Source organism: Aphidius gifuensis, linkage group LG2 (genome assembly GCF_014905175.1).
Source record: "Aphidius gifuensis isolate YNYX2018 linkage group LG2, ASM1490517v1, whole genome shotgun sequence".
NCBI lineage: Eukaryota > Metazoa > Arthropoda > Insecta > Hymenoptera > Braconidae > Aphidius > Aphidius gifuensis.
The window spans coordinates 12,459,500-12,477,290 of record NC_057789.1 but is presented as its reverse complement, the minus strand read 5'-3'; the positions used below and the strand labels follow the sequence as shown (position 1 = coordinate 12,477,290).

Here is a 17,791-nt window from a genome sequence, read left to right as displayed (position 1 = left end):
GAGAATAGAATAATGTATCATTTTACAATAAAATTGAATTTATTATTGTTAATAATAATAATGATAAATTTATACGTAAAGCTAAATAAAAAAAAAATATTTATATAAGTTAAAAAAAAAAAAAGTATAAGTATCTACTCAGTTTCTTTGTAAAGAAGTGAACGAGTATTTCAGCTGGTAAAAAGTAGCCATTTTTTCTACATTTGATTATTGAATGACAGCGGGTAGCCACTTTTTTTTTAGTTTGAAATCTCAAATTTAACCTTTTATTAACGCGAAAATTATAGGTTGCCGATTAATAATCGAAGTCTTTCTACGATGAGGGTAGCAACTAACTTTTCTTGTAAAATTGAGATTAAAATTTATGATAAGAAAATAAACCAGAGAATGGCAATTATAGTAGAGCGATAAGGTAATTCATGTCTAATTAGTAATCACTTCTAAAATAATTCGAAAAAAAAACAATATTAATATTATTGTACAAGGGGTAGCCGCTTTTTGTTGTATAGAACGGTTGAATAAATCATTAGTTTGTGTGAAAACTATCGATTGGCAATTAATAATTATATTATTGTACAAAATGGGTAGCCCTTTTTTTTTTGTGAAATTGTGGAATAAGATTTTTGCCTACAGTCTAGAAACAAAAGATCCCCCCCATCTTATAATGAAATGAATTGATGTGAAACTTGTTTTGGAAAGTGGTATAAGCCAAAAATTACGTATTTTAAAAATAAAAATAATATATTTAATAATATATACATATGAAAAAACAAAAATTTTCTGTCTCTCTCTCTTCTCACTTACCTCTCTTTCCGACGGAACATGGGCCATAGATGGAAGTTGGTATTATCATTGAGTTTTTTTTTAATATTGTCCGTGGCACTCCATGGATAATATTAAAAAAAAAATAATATCGAATAGTATATTCATTAATACATGATATAATTATCCAAAAATATATTAATAAAATGATATGCTAATTAATAGATGACATAAAAATAACAAAAAATAATAAAAAATTTTCCTCTTATAATGTGATTTACATGTTTTTTTATAATAAAAATAAATTTAAATCTGGCCCTTTGGTTGGCGCTTTGACCACTCAAAAATAGCCCCCATTTGACCCCTTAGTACCACGTCAGTGGCGCTTTGCTCTACCAAGCATCTGGCAACTCTGGTTTTTGATTGTTGCTACGTATCTTAACTTGCGGATCGTAGCAACATCCTTCACCGGTGAAAACTGTCATTACGAAAATTCAAGAATGTGTTTCTTGGCAGGTTTTCTCCGTCCAAATTTTCGCCAAGCAGTGAGACACCAAAAATTCTTCTACGACTTTCAGATATAAGAGGATTAACGTTCAAGAGTTTTTATGCTTACTGTGTTGGACCGTAGACGAGTTGACGAGTTTAAGTTTACTTTTTTTTCTTCTTAGATCATCGTCTCTTTGGTGACTCTGGATGTTTTGTGGGTGCCGCTTTTTTGTTGCTTGGATATTCCTTTATAAGGTAAATTTTTTTTTTTTTGTCATTGTCTTTCGATGCCATTTTTTATTTATTGAAATATATTGAATAAATATCCCTTCTTCATTCGGATTTTTTATTTTCTAGCAATGAACTTATAATATCCAGTGATGGTGCTGTTAGTCCTATAAATTAGTATTACTAACGTCTGTTTCCATCAATCAAAATACCCTGATAAGGAATACAGTAAGGTCTATTCTAGATGCCACTCATTTTTCGGTAATGATGGTATTTTTGTCAAACAATTGTTGTGGCCTTCATGGTTTAAAGCAGTGATCATCATCTATATTACAGCGCTTGTATTAATCGTGTTGAGAGCACTTACAATTGTTGTCGATATCTATTTCAAAACGAACTCACATGTTATTTCCGGAGTCATTTTCATCCTGTCAATAATTTCAGGTAATATACTTATCATATAAATTAATAACATTTGTTTTTCTATCTTCTCAGTTTTTTATTTACATTTTTTTTGTTTTTTTCTATTTTCAGGTTCCATGATTTTAATTGGTTCATATATTTTGGATCGTCACCATCAAAAAGTTGGCTGGTTACCCAACGCGCCATCACATCAATTGACGAGCACATTTGCTGTCATAATATTAGCAGGATTGCTGATGCTCCAGAATTGCATTTTTTTTTGAAACAAGTTATTCAGAGCTAAACTGGAGGTGAAAATTTGGTAATTTTTTAGCAAATTGTGCCAAATTTTCCATTACATATGATTTTTTTTCCGAATAAAAGAGTGCTAGATGCATAACCTCTTTAACTAACTACGAGTTTAATCCTTAAGGCATGTGGCCACTAGCATAGTTTTTCGACCGAGTTCTATGCCACAGCACTTGTGTCACTAAATCTCATTAGAAATTTACTAGAAAATGACCACCGAGGACTATGTTGAAAAAATGCTAACTTCCCACTAGTTTTTTTTTGATACAGCCAAAATTAAAAAAATACAACAACAAAGGGTTAGCGTTGTTAATGAATTTTTTTGTTTATATTTACACATGTATGGTACATGTATATATATAATGATTGATCCTGTCAAAATATCAAATTGTAAACAAATAAAAGAGGTTTTATTTTTATTTATTTTTGATGTGTTTGTAAGCAAGTTGGTACAGCTGAAACAATTTCAAGAAATGATTAAAACGCCGCCCTATAGCCGTTATATGTGAATTTTTCCTTCCATAAATACGGAAGCCCGGTCCGGCCATTCTAACATATTATACATGGTGCAGGAAGCGGGGTAAGGGGCAGTCACTTTAAGGCAGGTTTACAAAATAGATCTTTAATATTTTCATGTAAATACGAAATATAACCTATTTTTAATCCAATTATTATTGAATTTATTTATCCAACAAAAAAAAAATGGAAAGTATATGGTTTTATAAAATCAAATTAACAATCCTTAACCTCAATTAAATATGAATTAAATAAATAACGTTTATATCTGAAAATGATAATGTTGTAAAAATTTTTGTTAAAGAACTTATTTATTTCTTGTTACTTTTACTAGATGTACAAATGAAAAATATTGTTGAGTTACAAAAGTTGATTGATATGTTATTTTATATCTATTTTCTTTTGTATATATTCTTGGATATATGCTTGCTTGTGTTTGCTAGTATCAACGCCACAGGGTCAGAGAGAAAATACGAAAAATAATAGTATCGGTACTAAGCGTTTCAAATTTGACCATTTGTATCCTTCATAGAAATACGAGCCCTGCAGGCCTTGCTGCATTTTTCAGCTGACGTGGCTGCTTCAATTTCAAGTGTATGCAAATTTTTGGACGAGCCCTTCAGAGCTTTCCCATTCAAAAGTAATTGAATATGAGTCAAGTACGTATCAATTGCTTCGTCTATAAAAATTGATACACAGATAGATTTTATATCTATGATATGAGCACATAGACGCCATTGAGAAATAATAACATCGGTTTTTTCATATTGTATTTTTAGGCGTTGTCCAAAATTTTTTACTTCAAAATAATTTGAAAAAAAAAATGAAAATTGTTGCTGCATTTTTTCTATTGAACCTAACAGTATGTTATCTTCCATATTAGATGTACACTGTGGACAATTCATTGTTAAAGTTTTAGTTTTTTCGAGAATTTTTCTATAAACTTTTGCTATATTTATTTCGATATTTAATTTTTTTTGGTTACTTTTGAGAATAGGAAAGTCAGCTATTTCAGATTGCTCAAACATATTTTCAGATTGACAGTGCTTAATAAAGTCTCCGAGTTCTATGAGTATATCACTTCCTTCATTTTTTTCGCAATTTGTTTTAGGAGAAGTGTTTGAAAAAGTCCTGATGGAAACAATTTTATATTCATCAATGAAGCTTTTAGCAGAAGGTAGAATATCGCGACATCCCATTTGCTTAATCTGTCCAAACAAATTTTCTAACGCATCTCGGTTCAATAATTTTGCATTAAAAAAATTTAATATTTTTATCTTTTAAATATTTTTTTACATTTTTAAATCCTTGTATAGTGCTTGGAAAATATAAAAGTGAGGGGGGGAGCTCATGTTTGCTTGTTCCGAAAATCTGATACTTCATATGCCATTTGAAAACGTTTTTGTATTTGTTCCACATGTCGTCTGAGCTTGACGTACTAATTTTTTGGCATTGCAGACTGTCAAAGACTTCATTTATAAAGATAAGAAGTTCTCCAGTATGTTCTCCTTCTGGTGGCATTTCTTTTATAATGTCGTTATTTTTGTTTTTTATACTTGCTTTATCTATTGCCATCGCACGAATTCTTTTTCCTACAGTGTTGCTGAATACTTGAGTAGCATACTTTACCTTCATTTTCGGAATTAGTTTTGCTCTTACATGCAATTCAGTGAGTTTACTCAACTCTCGGTATTTTTTAGAATTCTTAATCCGATCAATATCATACCCCATTACTATATGATCCCAGCAAGCTTCACGCTCTATCTGTCCTGGTAATTGGAATATCAAATTTTTTACCAGTAAGTTATTTCTTAAATTTTTAATGAGATGAGGAATATCATATACATGAAATATATTATGACCATCCACGGTTATAATAATTTCATCTGTTTCAACATCGTGCCTGAAACAACGTGTTTCCTTGCTCAATTGTTTCATGGCAGATACGTTTGTAGCCCCCTGATCACAGACAGATCCTATCACTTTTATGCCTGCAGCTTTAGCTTTCCGAACAACATCCACATACGCAGTCTTTATCTCAGACGTAGAAGATGAAGATCTACAAAAAGAATAATACACTGGTTGCTTCCATTGACCTGTTATACTCTTTAACATAAACACCAGTGCATGATTAGCAATAGTTTGCTCTCTTACAGAACCATTATCAGTAACACCATAAATTGTACCAGATGCTGGATCATACTCCAGGTCTGCTCTTATGAAAGTTTCATCAAAATTCAAATAACTAAGTAGAGACCAACCTTTTCTACGAGCCCGCTCAGCTATTGACTTATAGATTGCTTCATTGTGTCCTGGTTTAAAGACAATATCAGCACCAAATTTACGTATTGTTTCTTCACAAGGGACACAGAATATTTGAGACAAGAACTGGTATGCAACGTTGCTATGTTTCTTGATGGCATAAAAAGTCAACTTATCTTCTAAAGACCACTGACGCGCATATGCATTTTTTGTAGCATTTTTTACTTGTCCTAAAACAAACGTTTGAATAGATTCTGGAAGATTATTTATTTGATTCCATGGTAGCTTTTGAAGTGTTTTTAATTTCTTTAAAGTCGCTATTTTGGAATTAGCCACTTGAACTGCGTGTGCTAAATCCATAGTGAGAGAGTACCATTGCTGTTCTCGTTTAGATAAATGAGCAATTCTAGTAACACCAAACTTTTCAAGAACTGAAAAAAAAAAAGAAAAGAGTATATGCAATGTAGCAAAATAAAAGGCTGTATCTTTAACGTGATATACTAATATCAATTAATGATATATACTGATGCAGCAATAAGAGTGCTGAAATATTCTTATATTGAAGTTTTTTTTTTAATCGATGCAGCAATTGTTGCTGGTATTTTTATTTTTAAATTATTTTAAAGAAAAAGTACTAATACAATATAATCAGCTTATTATGGCTATTTTTTTTTATTAATATATCATAAATTTGATGCAGCAATAATGCTGCATCACACAATGAACTGAAAAAAGAAAAGAGTATATGCAATGTAGCAAAATAAAAGGCTGTATCTTTAACGTGATATACTAATATCAATTAATGATATATACTGATGCAGCAATAAGAGTGCTGAAATATTCTTATATTGAAGTTTTTTTTTTAATCGATGCAGCAATTGTTGCTGGTATTTTTATTTTTAAATTATTTTAAAGCAACAGCACTAATACAATATAATCAGCTTATTATGGCTACTTATTTTAATAATATATTATAAATTTGATGCAGCAATAACAGTGCTGAAATATTCTTATATTATATTGGAAGTTTTTTTTTTAATCGATGCAGCAATTGTTGCTGGTATTTTTATTTTTAAATTATTTTAAAGAAACAGTACTAATACAATATAATCAGCTTATTATGGCTATTTTTTTTTATTAATATATCATAAATTTGATGCAGCAATAATGCTGAAAAAAAAAAATCACACAATGAACTGAAAAAAAAAGAAAAGAGTATATGCAATGTAGCAAAATAAAAGGCTGTATCTTTAACGTGATATACTAATATCAATTAATGATATATACTGATGCAGCAATAAGAGTGCTGAAATATTCTTATATTGAAGTTTTTTTTTTAATCGATGCAGCAATTGTTGCTGGTATTTTTATTTTTAAATTATTTCAAAGAAACAGTACTAATACAATATAATCAGCTTATTATGGCTATTTTTTTTTATTAATATATCATAAATTTGATGCAGCAATAATGCTGAAAAAAAAAAATCACACAATGAACTGAAAAAAAAAGAAAAGAGTATATGCAATGTAGCAAAATAAAAGGCTGTATCTTTAACGTGATATACTAATATCAATTAATGATATATACTGATGCAGCAATAAGAGTGCTGAAATATTCTTATATTGAAGTTTTTTTTTTAATCGATGCAGCAATTGTTGCTGGTATTTTTATTTTTAAATTATTTTAAAGCAACAGCACTAATACAATATAATCAGCTTATTATGGCTACTTATTTTAATAATATATTATAAATTTGATGCAGCAATAACAGTGCTGAAATATTCTTATATTATATTGGAAGTTTTTTTTTTAATCGATGCAGCAATTGTTGCTGGTATTTTTATTTTTAAATTATTTTAAAGCAACAGCACTAATACAATATAATCAGCTTATTATGGCTACTTATTTTAATAATATATTATAAATTTGATGCAGCAATAATGCTGAATCTCAAAAAATTATAAAAGTGATAAAAAGAATTAACTAAAACTAAAAAAAAAAAAAAAAAAAAAAAAAATGCAAACTACACTTGTTAACTTGTAGTACACAACTTGTGAAAAGAAAAATAAAAAAAAAAAATATATAAGTACACTAAAAACTATTCAAAATAAAAAACAAACTATGCCCATGAATAATAATGAAAACTGAATGAATTAGTCGTGTAGCAAAACAAATAACAATTTTGTTGACGATTAAGTGCTTTTGTAACAACGCAAATGTCATTATAAATTAAAACAGCTGATTAACAATTGACATTAATTTATTCTAAAAAAGCAAAATACTGACATCTTTTGAGGATAATGTAGGGATCTCTATAGTTGATGAAGGTTTTGGAACGTACCCCGGAATACATAAATACGCGTGGTACACAAACGTACCGGTATTGTACATCTGTATAACGGTTTTTTGTCATCAGTGACGTTGTTTGTTTTTTTTTTCTATACCATCTTTCCACTATTCAACAAGTTTCAACCTGTACAGTGAATATAAAGTTTCAACAATAATAAATAACCAAAAGAAAAGTGATCAAAAAAGATTTTTGTTAATAATTGAAGTGCTAAAAATATCATATTTGTTTAACATGGCAACAAACAATGACAATGATGATATTTTATCAATATTGGAATCAATTGAGGGTTGGAAAACCATGGCCCCTGACCAAAAAGAATTAGTAAAAACGAAATTAAAAGATAAAGTTGAAAAAACCAGTAAAGACAATATTGAAGAAAATTTATTGCAAATTATTACTAATGACGATGAAAAAGAAATTGTGAAAAAAGAAGTAGAGAGAAGAGTTGAATATGAAGAACAACAATTACAAAAAAAATAAAAAAAGTTGGATGAAGATAAAAAAAAAAGAATTATACACAAAAACTATTTAATCATCAATAAAATTGTTGAAAAAAAATTAGATTTGATTAAGAAAGAAAAATATGAAGATGTTATCAAAGCAGAGCTGGAAGAGAATGAAAGAAAACAAGTATCAACTCCATGGCAACAAGAGAAAACACGTGGAGGAAAAAATCTTGACAGCCGTAATAGTCAGTATGTATTTTTTGTTTATTCTGAAACAGAATTGCCAAGTTTCTTTTAATATTAATAATTTATTTTCTTTTTTTTCAACACTGTTTTAATGACAGGTACAGAAAAAACTGGAACCCACATTATCAAAAAGCCCCAACACAACCAAGACATGATCAACAACACCAAGAAGAACGACTTCATTAAAGTTATCAGCTGGCTTTCAAAACAAGATTTTTCTCATATTCCAGATGAGAAAGCTTAAATATTTGTTATCATCATTTCTATTTTTTTTTTTGTTTTATAAATATATATTTATGATAGTTTGTAACTGAGTCTTGACTTGACTAAACAAGTTAAACGAAATATTCAACTGACAAGCTTCACTTGATTTTATTTTTTGTAAGAGCTAAAAAAAGATAATGATAAAATGACTGTGCCATCTGATATTGAGCGTTGTGCTAAAAAATTGCCTATATATACATTAAATTTGTTATAATGAAAAAATTCAAGCAAAAATAAAATAAAAGACATTGAAAGACCAACAGCAAGAAAGTCAAATGAAAAAAAAAAAATATAAATCTTTGATAGTAACAGGTCGATAATAATCAACAGCAATTTCTCTATTGCCCTGTTCAACAAGTTCATTCCAAAAAAATTTAAGTTTATATTTCCATCGACGTAATGAACCTGACTATTAATCTTGACATGATATTGTTAATTTTTTTCCAACTGGCAAATTTTTTTGCATTAAAGTAACTTCATAAAATACTGAAACTCTTATTTTACCAATGTATAATTTATATTTCATGGCTCTATTCTCGATTCATATGTTATACAATTTGATGATGAATCATTTAAAACAAATTTATAATATAAAATCAATATTTGACGTATAAATAATATTTTTATTTTTAAAATTAAGAATTAATTTTTCAATATTTTCAAAAGGATTTGAATTTGTTCAAAATGATGATAATTTACTATTAAAACTCAAACCAAGTAATAAAAATAATAACAGTACCGGAAATAAATAAATTATAATAATTGTATTATTTGGCATATGTAACAATCCAGTTCCTATACACAAACAAAATACTTCTAAACTTGCTGAACGTAAACCTTGATTTTTAGAAATAAATAAAACACTTGTTAAACATACAATTAAAGTTGAAAAATAATAATTCTTTGACTGTAAAAGTGACATATTTTTTGCCACGATGTTAAATAGTCTTTTCATTGAGTTCTTAAAACAAGACCTGATTAAAAAATAAGTAAAATCAAAATATTTATTATTATTTAATTACAAGTCATCATGGTTCATCAAAATTATTTAACAGTGTTATATTTAAATGAGAAAATATTTTTGATGCGATATTTCAGTGCCAGCATTGATAATTGCTTTTAATAGATATCCATTTAGATAACGTGTTTTATCAAATATTAAATTGTTACACGTGTTGTTTTTGTTGAATGGTCGATTTTAAAGTGTCCAAGTTTTATTTATTTGAAGCTGACGATGCCCAATTTGTAAAAAGATTATATGTATACAAATTAATTTGTTGATTTTCTTCATGACACATAAATTTTGATGACAATGATTCATTGTCCATATTGTGTTGAGATAATCAATGGCACTATCACAACTTGTGTTGGATGTTTTTTTATTTTTTTTTTTTAAATTTTAAATTATTTAAATTTTACCAATTCATTATTTAAAGATTTTTCACAGTTTAAATTTAATGAATTTATCAAATTTCCATTGGCAGGAGATATTAATAATAATAGTGTACTTAAATATTTCGACAAAAACATTTTAAAAAAACAGTGTACTTGTTCAAAAAGGAATAAATTCATACTGATTGAAAGAAACTCAAAATATTGCTGGAATAATCTTAATAGTGCTAAAAAAATTTATACATTAAATTTGGTCAATCAATAAATTAATAAAAAACAAACAGATAAGAAATAATGATATTATCAGGTACATTTTTTGATAAAAAGTAAATATAAACCATCTTTGTTTATTACATTGAAAAAAATAAACAAATAATTATTTACTTTTAATTTAATTTTATTGTTTTTTTTATAGTAAAATATTACAACAATAAAAGAAATTATTCATAAAATAATACCAACAGCAAATAGCTTTAATGCAAATAGAATATTTTTTTTCTAACTGGTCGATATTTTGGTGAATTTTTTTTTTCATTTTAAGCTCATACTTTTTGCCAAGTAACAAGTTGTTGATATCTCAAACGTGGTAATAATCCACACTCCATTAATATAGAGTAAATAAAATTATTATTTTTTTTTTTTTAACAGCCAATTTTTACGCATTAATTGTGTTTCATTAAAATCAGCAACTGTTTCTTTCGACATGTGTAAATAATATCTTGTTGCTGCTTCATAATCACGACGACCAACACATGTTGCATTTAAATTATTTAACAATACACATGAACAAAAATCAGATGCTAAATAAATACTATAATTTCGTGAAAAATTATTTAAATAATGCTTAAATTCATTGGCAACAAATACTTGATGATTTGACCTTTTTAAATCATCAATATTATCAATATTACTGTGATAATGTTTGCTATATAAAATATGATGCCAGTTTACTATTAAATGTCGAGCTTAATATTATATTATCATATCAATATTATAATATCATTATTGGAGACAAATAAATTCTCATTGTTGTATTAGTTGGCATATCAAGTAATCCAGTTTTAAAAATCAAACGAAGTACTTTAAAAAATGCAATTCTAAATCCTTGTTTTTCATAAATTCCAAATGCAAATAGTGTCAATATACATGATATTATTGTTGAAATTACAACATTTTTACTGTAATAACGTTTAAATTTTTCTTCTGGTGTTATTTGTTTACTTTTATGTGGTATTGTAACAACACTTGATTTTGCATATGAATTTGTATAATCAAAACATTTATGATTTTTAACATTTCTTAAATGACGAAAATTCAATGATATATCATCAATACCATCACTCAATTAATAAAATACTTTTGATGTTGGTATTTTTCATTATTATCAAGATACATTGGTGATGTATCAATGTGGTGATGTATTATTATTATTAAACTTGAATTTAGTGCTGAAAATAAACATCTCAATAAATCAATGGCATTATCACAACTTGTGTTTGATGTGTTTATTATAAAATAGTGGGAGTCAATGCTCCACCATGGTGATGATTTTAGCTTTGTTAATTCCAATTGAAGATTTTCAGATGATTCTATTGACAGTATAATAATACCAGTTGAATTGATGACATGTGCCAATGGTTTTTAATTGAATCAATGTTTGAATCATTTTTTATTATAATTGTTGTTACTGTTTCCATTTTATCAATTTTTTGTTGAATTGAATTTGTATTTTTTTTTATCAATAAAATCATCATCATATCAACATCATTAGGTAATTCGGATGTCTAACGAAACAAATTTTTAATAATTTAATAATAAATTCATCTAAAAAAAAATAAAAAAATAAATAGAAAATATTTAAAAATAACATTCTAATGGAAATAAATAATAAAAAAAAAATATGACGTACATAACATTATATAAATTAACATATAAGCTTAGACAAAAAAAGGATTAAAATCGTTGAAACTGTCGGAAAAAAAAAAAAACCTGTCAAAATTAGTGTCATAATTCAAGGTTATGTTTCTTAGAAAATAAAAAATAATCTTTTAATGAATCTTCCACTCAAAAAAGTATCATTGAAACATAAAAAATATAAATAAAAGAATTTTAGTTTTTTTTTCATCAAGATGAATTAATTTATGGATTCATTAATAATTTTTATAATTTTTTATTAAATTTTTGTATACAAATTTTTTTTTTTTTTAATGTTTATGAGACCTATTTTACCGATCAGAGGTGTGTGATGGCAGAAATGCGAGATCAGCGCATGCGCTTTAAACTCTTTTTTGAAGAAAAAATGTTCAAAATAAAAATCGGTAATTGTTTATATTTCGGATAACTTTTGAACAAATTAACATAAAAAAGTTTTATTAAGCTCAAAAAATTTGATATTAAATTCCTGAGAGCCACCCTGTCTTGATAAAAATCGCTAAAATCACTCCTTCGTTACTATTTTTCGACTGTAACATAAAGGCTGATAGTGATTGTTATAAACAATTGCTGATATCTAATTAACGAATGATCAGAGCAAATTTTATCAAGAGAGGGTGGCTCTCGGTATCGAAAAGACAATTAATTTGAGCTATAAACAAAGCTTGTAAGTTAAAATTTTAAAGAGTTATGCAAAACATAAAAAAACAGCAATTTTGTTTTTTTGTTTATTAACAATCTTCCAACGACATTAAAAACAATTTTCAACTCGATTATTATAAATTCCGTCATTCTTAATATCCTGGCAAAAAATCGCATCCATGATTTGTTCTTAGTTTTCTTATTATTTGACTTTGAAAATTACACGGTGATCGTTTTTTGTTAATAATAAATTAACTAACAATTAAAATTACTTTTAGTAAGTCCCTGGTTTTAGTATTTTCATAGACGAATAATTTGGTCCTAATACGATCCTTCTACCTTTATTACTTTACAAGATATGATCATTTTAAAAAAAACGTGTATGAATTTAATACTATAGGCTTCGCCTACGTAAAAATATAAATTTTTTCAAGCAACCTAGCTATGTCCCATAATAGCATAGATATAAGACGGCCTTTTTGTTGAATTATATTAATTTCATTATTATTTATATGATAAAAAATCATTGTTCAATAGTGTACCACTATATACGAATAGTGTACTACGGTGTAATAAATAATTCAACACAAATTTTCCATTATGTAACAAATAGTCATGGCTATATTATTCATAAATAATGTCCTGGATCCAAAAAGATTTATTTTTAATTTAAAAACTAAAGATTTATCACCTGCTCCTAAGTTTAATGGTGGTATTGTATGGGGTGGAGCATAAGCAGATGATAAAAATTTGTTTTCAAAATGAGCTTCACATACGGATACACTTTTTTGAAATTAACAGGCAATCGTAGAAGCAGTTTCTCATTACCAACTAGCTGCAACTACATTTTTAATCGAGTTGTGTCCTTTATTGGATCAGGGAAAAATTTGCGCACTTTTCCCCTTTTACATTTTGGAACATAACACACCCACTTTGTGACTTTTTTTTTAATGTCATTGTTATTAACAGAATTTATTGGCATTTTTTCAAATAAAATTAAGATTTCTACTGTGTCTCAAATTTAAGACATACAAATCTTTTATCACAAATCATTTAATCAGTTATGCTACAGTTATGCAACAGTTTGCGTTTGCAAAAAAATTCGAAGTGTTTTGAAGTGATTTTCAGTGATCAGGTTAAAATTAAAACATAATTCATTTTTCAGAATACAATTCGCCTGATCCGGATAGCATCAGGATAACCTTAACTTATCCTTAATAGGGACATCTTGATCTTATCTGGATCCAGTCTTGATCCGGTAAAAATTATCACATAATTTATATCTTTCAATACGATTTGCTTGATCCATTCTAGATCAGGATAACCTTAACTTATCCTTACTAAGGATATATTGATCCAATCTTGATCCAGACTCGCTGAAGTGAAAATACTGAAAGAATAACTCAATTTTTCACTATGTTTTTGTTGAAGATAGTATTAGGATAACTTATTACACCATTAGCTTTTTGTGTATTTAAAAAATTGAAAAGCTTAGGAAAAAAGTTCTATGGAATGGAAGTCGTCAAATAATAATTTCTATGGAGAAATTGATTTTTCTTAAAATTAACATTTGGCAACTTACATTCCATAGAGTATTTTTCCTGTAGCTCTTTGTCTATTTTAAAAATTGAAAAGCTATGGGAAAATTTTTCTATGAAATGGAAGTTGCCAAATAATAATTTCCATGAAGAAATTAGTTTTCTTAAAATTTACATTTGGCAACTTCCATTCCATAGAACATTTTTCCTATAGCTCATTAATTATTTAAATAGCCAAAAAGCTATGGGAAAAATGTACTCTGGAATGGAAATTGTTAAATAATAATTTCTAAAAATTGGCGAATTAACTTATTTAGCTACATCCTTTTCACAGATACATTCTCCAATAGTTTCTTTATTGGTAATTATGGCAAATGTTGATGAGTAATAAGTTATACAGACTGAGAAAACTTAGAAATTTAATTGATAGAAAATGGTCAAACGAAATTCATTTTAGATTTCGATGTTTAAATAATGTTTTTTTTCTATTCATTCATATTCTTTTAAAAGATGTCATGTTAAAGTAAAAAAACTTTATTTCAAACTATATTCATTTATATTCATATTATCAGAATTAAAAAAAAAGTAAAAATTTATATCCTAAACTGTAATATTGCAGTTTTTACTTTTCAGTTTACCTATTTTTTTTTTTTTTTTTTTACCAATATAATTTTTTTTTTATTATTTTCTTTTTTTTTAAACTTTAATAGATGATTGTTCAGGTGATAAATTTTGTACTTGTCATCACGTCAGAATGAAAAAACTAGGCTGTATTTGAAAAATTAAAAGAAATATATATTGTAACGAGATTTGGCAGATCTCGCGCTCCCGAAAATACTTATAGGTCTGGTCTGAGGGGTTTTATCGACTAAGACGCTAATTAATGCCACCGGTTTGTGAGTGGCCACGGTAGTGACATCCATTTTCGCCTAAATGTCAGTGTTGACTTGGTAGACATCCACCACGAGTGGATAATCCGGATTCCTACCCTGGTTACGACAGATTCGTATCCCCTACTTCGACACTCCCACCGGAGAGTCGCATCGAGGTGTGCGCACAGATGGTCGTATGGAGTGGGTCAAATGGTAGTGGGGATAGAGAGTCCATAAAACTGGTGATCTTGGAGCTGGCTGATGGCACCGGGACTGGTGACAGTCCGTGGTTGGCTTCCGATGGAGCTAGCTGACTCCTTGGTGGAGTTGGCTGGTGACTTGGTGATGTCGACATGCTCCTATGGGAAGCTAGTTGATATCATTGGTGAAGCTGGCATGACTCCTTGGTGGAGTTAGCCGACTTAGACGATGACGTCGACTGGGTCCTAGGTTGGAACTAGTTGATGTCACTGATGCGCCCAACCAAGCCCCCGATGCATGGTGCATGCTCCCGGGGGTGATTTACGATGTCGCTACGCTGTATAGGTAGGACGTTGTATATCACTCGCCCTCTCGCTCTAGTGTGGTTACTTACTGCCAGGGTAACCTATAATCGAGTAGCCAAATGCATAGAGTTGTCCGGCGTAAGACCAGCGTGGCTGCGGATGGACTTTATGTTCGGCTGCTTGGTGCACTAGAGTGAGTAGGCAATAGGAGAATATTCGGTAAAGCCTGTGAGGTACGAATATCCTCGTTCCCGTATTGACTTAGGCTGTGCGAGTAAGTTAAACCAAAGTTTATGATCACGGTAATATCCACCTCCGCAGGGTGAGGTTATTACGCTCCCGGCCAATACTAAAATCCATATACATTTTAGTAATGGTGCCCGAGTGACGTTTTGGAACCAATATGGTGGACCGCGCCCCTCTACCATTTCTTTCTGAACTAGTCGCTACCGAAATGACCGTCGGCGGCCATTGCTCCCGAAACTACCCGACGTTCCGTTGGTTGCCGTTATACACCAGCTGGCTCTTTCCTGGCGGTAAGAGAGGAGGATGGTGAGAAATCCTCGTTAATCCCATAGTAACTGAGGCTTCTACTTTATCGGTGGAAAAATCAGTTACAATATATATTAGAAATAAACTTTTCAATCAATTATTATTAAAGTATATTGAAATGAAGAGATTTGGTATTGTAGTTTATCAGTTTCTTGGCTACACTCAAAGAAATAATATAAAATATATAATTATATACGTAATCATAATGATAAGAATAAGATAATAGAAAAATATGAAATGAAGTCAGTATCATATTAGAGCATGTCGAGAATTCAAATTTAAAAAAAATGAGTAAAAAATGGAATTAAAATATATTTAAAAAACGATTAACCCTCAAGTTTTGGGGAATTATAAAATGTACAAATTATACAAATTTCGCAGAAATTTGATGCACACAATTGATAATCGAAAATATATATATTGTAACGAGATTTGGCAGATCTCGCGCTCCCGAAAATAATTAGAGGTCTGGTCTGAGGGGTTTTATCGACTAAGATGCTAATTAATGCCACCGGTTTGTGAGTGGCCACGGTAGTGACATCCATTTTCGCCTAAATGTCAGTGTTGACTTGGTAGACATCCACCACGAGTGGATAATCCGGATTCCTACCCTGGCTACGACAGATTCGTATCCCCTACTTCGACACTCCCACCGTAGAGTCGCATCGAGGTGTGCGCACAGATGGTCGTATGGAGTGGGTCAAACGGTAGTGGGGATAGAGAGTCCATAAAACTGGTGATGGCTGGCATCTCACGGCCAGTCGTCGGCCGGCTCTCGGAGCTGGCTGATGGCACTGGGACTGGTAACAAAATTCATAATTAACTGTATGATTTATGTTTTACCAACAACATCAAAAATTACAAAATCAAAGGACTTATCAATTCAATAGTGGACCATATTATTGTAGACTTCTTGGTACTCATAAATTATTCAACTTTGATTCTATTATCATTAATATAAAACTATGTTCAGAATAGAAAAAATATGATGTCATATGGTATCAGTAAGTTCTAGGTCATGACAATGATAATGATTTAGTTGAATTCTTTGAAAAATGCCACGTTTTTTCTATAGCTACAACGTCACTTTGTCACTCAATGTCAAAAATTGAGTTTGTAAAAGACATAATTTACCAGTCACTAGAATTGTTGATGATTTCATCGGAACATAACAAATTTTACAATGTGATGATTATTATTATCTTTATCCAAAAGAATCTGACAATTTGCTAAAAAAATCGTCCGTCATCTCACGATGATACTGGTGGTGGTAATTATATTGATTATCAGAATCGTATTGATCATGTCAAGGTCATTATCATTATTTTTTAATGAAGAATAAATGTCGTCGATTAAAACATTGCCGGATCCGATCCGTCAATATTTGAAATTGGGTCCTGTAGATAAATGGCACTATCACAACTGATAAGGGCCAAAAATTGAAAATTAATATGATGATTGCTTTTGGGAAAAAAAAAAAACATAAATTTCATTTAACATCAACTAATTCGGTTCGGCGGTTCAAAAAATATCTTGCAAAAACAAATTCTGACACTACATTTTGTTCAATAAAAGAAAAAATAAACGACCAAAGAACTTCAAAAAAATATCGTAGAGTCTACAGATGAAGCGTCGTCGATTGAAACATTGCCGGATCCGATCCGTCAATATTTGAAATTGGGCCCTGTAGATAAATGGCACTATCACAACTGATAAGGGCCAAAAATTGAAAATAAATATGATGATTGCTTTTGGGAAAAAAAATGAAACCTAATGGGTTTCATAGAAGCTAATTCGATTCATAACTTTTATTTTTATCGCGAAATAACAAAAAGTCACACGAAAAGTGAAAACATAAGTGTCCTACGGAACACTAAAAATGTTAAAAAAACCATATCTTGATTTTTCTTCCAAAACTTGGCTGGTACATTCGAACACAACGTTGAACAGTCCAGCTTAACCGGCCTCTATGTGGTCAGCTACAAGTGACAAATGGCTACTATCGTTTTGCGGTGAATATAGCCTCTTACACCAGTAACTATTTTTGGCAAAATGCCACCTGATTTAAGTTTATTTGCTGTT

General features: G+C 29.3%; 1 protein-coding gene across 1 annotated transcript; it reads right to left on the bottom strand.

Moving 5' to 3' along the window:
* Positions 1 to 427: 427 nt before the first annotated feature.
* On the bottom strand, positions 428 to 13,223 carry LOC122850388. The gene is made up of 5 exons (XM_044149544.1): positions 13,174 to 13,223; positions 10,742 to 10,965; positions 10,327 to 10,632; positions 4,085 to 5,399; positions 428 to 440 (listed from the first exon to the last, which is right to left on the bottom strand). Exons 1-5 carry the CDS (start codon positions 13,221 to 13,223, stop codon positions 428 to 430), a joined length of 1,908 nt encoding a protein of 635 aa, XP_044005479.1.
* Positions 13,224 to 17,791: the final 4,568 nt, after the last annotated feature.

Bases quoted from the DNA above. Each gene is read 5' to 3' on its own strand.
- LOC122850388 (XM_044149544.1), bottom strand. From the start codon at position 13,223: ATGCCAATAAATTCTGTTAATAACAATGACATTAAAAAAAAAGTCACA. The intron at 10,966-13,173 runs GTGGGTGTGTTA...TCGTCATTTAAG, and splicing joins ATTAAAAAAAAAGTCACAAA to AAATGTTAAAAATCATAAAT. The intron at 5,400-10,326 runs GTAAAAATTGGC...TTTTTTTTTCAG, and splicing joins TAATGAAACACAATTAATGC to TTCTTGAAAAGTTTGGTGTT.